General features: G+C 47.3%; 1 protein-coding gene across 2 annotated transcripts in view; it reads right to left on the reverse strand.

Annotated features, from left to right (window-relative positions):
• The window catches only part of FBXO18 (F-box protein, helicase, 18), a 41,529-nt gene that overhangs the window by 14,478 nt on the left and 22,055 nt on the right, over nt 1–4,996 (reverse strand). For both annotated transcript variants that reach the window (XM_023524965.1, XM_023524964.1), the window contains exons 10-13: nt 3,740–3,962; nt 2,999–3,086; nt 2,829–2,915; nt 2,022–2,158 (exon numbers count right to left, since the gene is read on the reverse strand). In XM_023524965.1, the coding sequence (XP_023380733.1) occupies nt 2,022–2,158; nt 2,829–2,915; nt 2,999–3,086; nt 3,740–3,962 (535 nt within the window). The remainder of the gene's footprint in view (nt 1–2,021; nt 2,159–2,828; nt 2,916–2,998; nt 3,087–3,739; nt 3,963–4,996) is intronic.

The following is a 4,996-nucleotide window of genomic DNA, read 5'->3' on the forward strand; positions in this document are numbered from 1 at the left end:
GAACCACAATCCAAATTATAAAATGAATATCTGTGATATAAATAAATGACTGAATAAATAAGTGGGAGAGAAGACACAACTCCCTCTTGCAGAAGAACTCCAAATAATTTATATGGGCGCTCTAACACCTAGCCCTTGAGCGAGAGCCGAGCATAGACTTCCTTCCGCCGTATACCACGTAAAATGGTGGGTAACGTCACAGTGGAGGAACACGGCAAGCACTACCCCAGCTAGATGATCAAGGTCAGCGTCAACGGTCATAGATCAGGTGCCCTCCATTCTGTGATGAAAACAACAAGTTTTCTTCTGAGATCTCCCTCCCCCAAACCCACGAGATTAGTCTGATCGTGAGAAAAACATCAAACAAATTCCAGTACAGGGGCGCTCTACAAAACGCCTCACCAGCACCCTTCTAAACTGTCGAGGTCATCAGAAACAAGGCACGTCTGAGAAACTGCCGCATCCGATGGGGACCTAACAAGGTGTGACAACTACATATATGGTAATCCTAATAAGAGATGCTGCCACAGAAAAAGACATTAGGTAAAAACCAAGGAAATCTGAATGAACTATGGGCTTTATAATAATGTGTCACACCAGTTCATTAATAGTGGCAAACGCTTCGCATTAATATTAACAATAAGGGAGACGAAAGGCACAGTTTGTGGGAACTTTCTGTACTATTTTCTCGATTTTTCTGTAAATCCGAAACTAAAAAAATTACTTGAGCAGATGAAACTCCAGCACACAACAGGACCTCAGGAGAATAAAGCCACAGAGTAGTCTACAGGACTTTCTAGAACAGAGCGGAGGAGTTCAGATTACACCTGACAACAGCTGGCACATCTCATGTCCTCTGCCTGGAAGTGACTTTCTTCAAAGTGCTTCTCGCACCTCTTGATCTCGTGACTCTTCACACTTTTAAAAACTGCTGAGGCCCCGAAGTTACAGCCATCTCTATTTCCCACATTAGAAACTTTAATTTATTTAAAAATAACAGTAAGTTCATTACATAATGACATTAACGACATATTTTTTAAAAACTGTATTTTGTAAAACAAATTTAGCAAGAGAGTGGCACTGTTTTACATGTTTACATGTTTGCAAATCTCTTTAAAATGCCCAGACTGATTAAGGACAGCTGAATTTTCAGTGCTGTCTGCATTCAATCTGCGGCAATGTGTTGTTTTGGCCGAAGTGTATGAAGAAAACTCAGGCTTACTTATGTATGCTGAAAAGGGGAGGAGGGTTCCAATGGCCCTTTTGGACGATCAAGGACACCGTGAGCGTCTTTGTGACACTCCCAGTGGCAGACGAAAGCTTCCCAAAATTTTGACTTCACTTGAAGAATTTTATCTCTGGCAACGAACACTGGTCAGTTGTTTTCCTTAAAGTTACATGTCACGTCATTTGTTTTTGGAAATATGCCTGAAACTCAAGTCTGAATAACCGGAGTCGGTCTACCAACCGTTCTTTCAAGGACAAATGACCCCGCACGAAACGGTGACAGTGTAGCTCACAGCTCGGTCACAAAAGCTCTCTTCATCAGACAGCCGACGTGCTTCGGCATGCAGAGTAGCTCACTGCTACTTCCCGTTTCATCGCCCGGAGTGTTAAAGAGACGAACTCCAGGGACAGCAGTTAACAACTGATCATTTCTGCTGTCAAGTACATTCCTGAGTGAACTGTTCTGTCTTCTTCCCGTGTCTTTGTCTTTAACCTCCATGAGTGCTACAATAAGGAACTCGACGACCAGCTGTCCTGTCTGGTGCTGGCGCCTTGCCTCGTGGGCGGGCACCAGCAGCTGTACCCACCACTGCTCTGCAGCAGCAATGCAGAAGGGCGTCCTGACTTGGTGGATTCCCTCAGAATCACCACTTACAAGTGAGGGTTGGCTACCTACTGCGAGCCTGCCACAGAACCGTGCACAGGGCCTGGCACAGCCATCACTGAGAATCGAGGGTAGGGAACCACGGGGCTTGCTCGGTGCCTCTGGGGACTCGGAGGCAAAGAGCTCTTACCTGCGTGAGATAGAAGACGTGGGTGTGTGGGACTGTAAACAGCGCGTTGACTGCGCCACGGAAGGTGTAGATCTGCTGGTGTGGGTCCCCCACGAAGATCTTCCCACACGGCTGAGACAGAACTATGTTCATGATCGCTGCAACCAACAACGGGCCAAGTAAGTGAGCCGAAAGAATGCCAACCGCATCGCAAAGAAACCATGCTTCAGACAGAAAGGGATGAAGATGCTTTCACGAAATCAAGCCAGAGCACACTGGACAACAAGCTATCTTTTCCTGCAGGATAGGTACGCTCAATCCAATAGTGGACAAAAGAAACAGTTTCTAATCCTGGGAATGTAGACTATTTTTAGTCCTGGGCAAATTATTGTATAAGAAACCACAAAGGCAAATTGTCTTTTCTAATATTATAACTCAAGGCTCCCAAATGTCCTACGAAGTCATGCCGTCTATTTTCTATTAACCACCTGAAAAATATACAACACAGACCGTTCAGTCTAAATTGAGTACCTTTCTCCACCCAGCAGGTCTAGATCCCTGTCATGTGATGACCTACGCTTAGTCAACATTTTAAAAATAACCGAAGCAGAACATTTATAGGAAAATTAATCTGCTTTGCATGGGGGAGGGGAGATAACTACTGAAATGCAAAGTCAAATAAGAAAGGATTTCGGAATGACCAAATGTCACCTGCTCCTCTCATTCGTGACGAAGAAGAATATAACGAAGCTTATAACACACATACGTCCTCGTACATAGCAGTGATACTGTTTCTATGTATTTGAGACGTCCTAGATAGCTTATCACCTGGGGTACAGTCCTGCGCCTCGTCCACAAAGATGGCGTCGAAAGAGGCGAGCAAAGGCTTGCTCAGCTGCCAGAGTTTCAAATAGCCTAAAAGGAGGGAGCAGCGAGAGTCAGAACTTGTGACTGAAGCAGTTACGTTAACAGACGTCGAGCTCGGGGAAGTTACGCACCGTCATGAGTCATCTGGTAGGCCTCTTCTTTGCATTCCCCCAGTTTCCGCATGTTGTCCCAGAGTCGGCTTGCTTCGAGGACGCTGTTCTAGAAAATAAGTAATTGGTAACTCGTACTTCAAAACCCGGAAAGACAACACCCAGAAATCACACTTTCGTTTCCATGGACAAAGGAAGCCGAGGTGAGCCGAGGGCACCACCACGGCTCAGTGAACGACAGTCACTTCCTTAAGCTTCTCCTGGCTCCGCGACTGCCTTTAAATAACATCGAGTGTGAAGGTAAGTGACAGCTGGGGCCCTACTCAGCCGAGTGACAGAACACTGCCCAGAGAGCACAACGTCTGACGGACCAGAAAAGGCTGGATTATCTCTCTACATTTATGACTGACAGGTAAATTCATAAAGAGAAAGGCGAGCGATTGCAAAACCCTGGTCGAAGTTAGAAACGAGACCCCCGATCTTTAGACTCGCCCAGCGGCCCCAGCAACACGCTTTGCTAAGCCCTGGCTGGGTGCCTCATGTGCCCGCTGGGGGGCCAGTGTGGAGGCTGGGGGGCCGTCTGCGTGCCCTTCACAGAAAACACTTCCCTATCCGCAGCTATCATGATGGGCCTAGTCACCCCCATCGCCTTTGATTTCTGCCAGCACTTCTCAGAAATGGAAGACACATATAATATTTTACTATGTCCCTGCCTCTCCTTCACCCCCAGATCCCCAGCACTAAAGATATTTAGATACTCACCAGTTTTTCACTCTGTTCAACCATGACCCTCTGTCCTTGGCTGTTCTTACACCAAATAGGCACGTGATCAATAGTCAGCTCTTCGTCAGCCGAGGCGAAGAAGTTTTCTAAAGTCTTACACACTAGCTTGGCCCTTATGAATCCACCTTTCCCTTCGGCGAGGACAGAGTTTACCATGAAGGGTGTCAACTTGAAGAGATTCAATTTCTTCTTTGACTGGTACCTGTAGTGCATATCCCAAAGGAACAGTGTGTGGCTTTACTGGCAACGCCAATTAAGTGCTCCCCATTCCCAACCCCCTTCTCTCCAATGACACAAGGTCACTCTCTGTCATATACAGGTGAGGTTAAAAAAAAAAAAAGAAAAGAAAGCCGGAGAAGTTGAGCCAGGTCCGTGTGTGACTTGCAATGGCTCCACGAGGCTTCCAGGAGCTCATGTACACTAATCCAGGAGACGGAGAGGCTCGTGGCAGAGCTACCATTCCAGGTACGGACCAGACTCCAAGAGGCCCCAGGGCGGGGGGAGACTCAAATGTCCTGGGAGCCTTCACGTCCAAGGGAACGCTGGTTCAGAGGCACCAGGAGACCTGAGCCAGGTGCACCTCGGCTTAGTCTCCTGCCTCTCGCCCCCTTTCAAGGAAAGCCTAAACCTCATCGATCAGATTGCCCATGTCCTGAACTCCGAACGAGTCATCCTGACTTCCTTCCTGTGCCTGGTTCCAGAGAAACGAGAACACCCCCTCCAACGAGATACCGTTACTTATAAACGATGTAATGTTACGGGGTAAAAGTGCATGTCACTAAGTCTACCTTTATGTTTCCTGCCTGCAAATGGAGATAAAAGCATTACATTTCCTTAGTGTTGTCGTGGTGTAAGTTCACATGTGATCATGATGACCGCGACACACACAAAAAAAAACAGTAACCAGACATAACAACGACGGTGGCAACGCAATGCTCACTTCCGCCCGACGTGTCCATAGGCCATGGAATGAAAGGTTTTGCAGATGACATTGCTGGGGAAGACTAGCTCGGCCTGCTTTGCGATGCTCTTATTGAATGTCACATACAGAAACCTGCTCCCAGACCACTTCTCAGCGTACTTGACCAGGGTAGAGGTCTTCCCGGTGCCTGGGGAAGCCAAGAGGAAAGGAGGTGACCCTCTGACCAGGAAAAACTGTTCCAAAGGATGCTCTAATCGGGTCTTACCCACGCTTAGCTCGCCTCTTGCTTGAGACCAGACGGTGACAAGTTTTTT

This window comes from Pteropus vampyrus, unplaced genomic scaffold, assembly GCF_000151845.1.
Source record: "Pteropus vampyrus isolate Shadow unplaced genomic scaffold, Pvam_2.0 Scaffold513, whole genome shotgun sequence".
Lineage (NCBI taxonomy): Eukaryota > Metazoa > Chordata > Mammalia > Chiroptera > Pteropodidae > Pteropus > Pteropus vampyrus.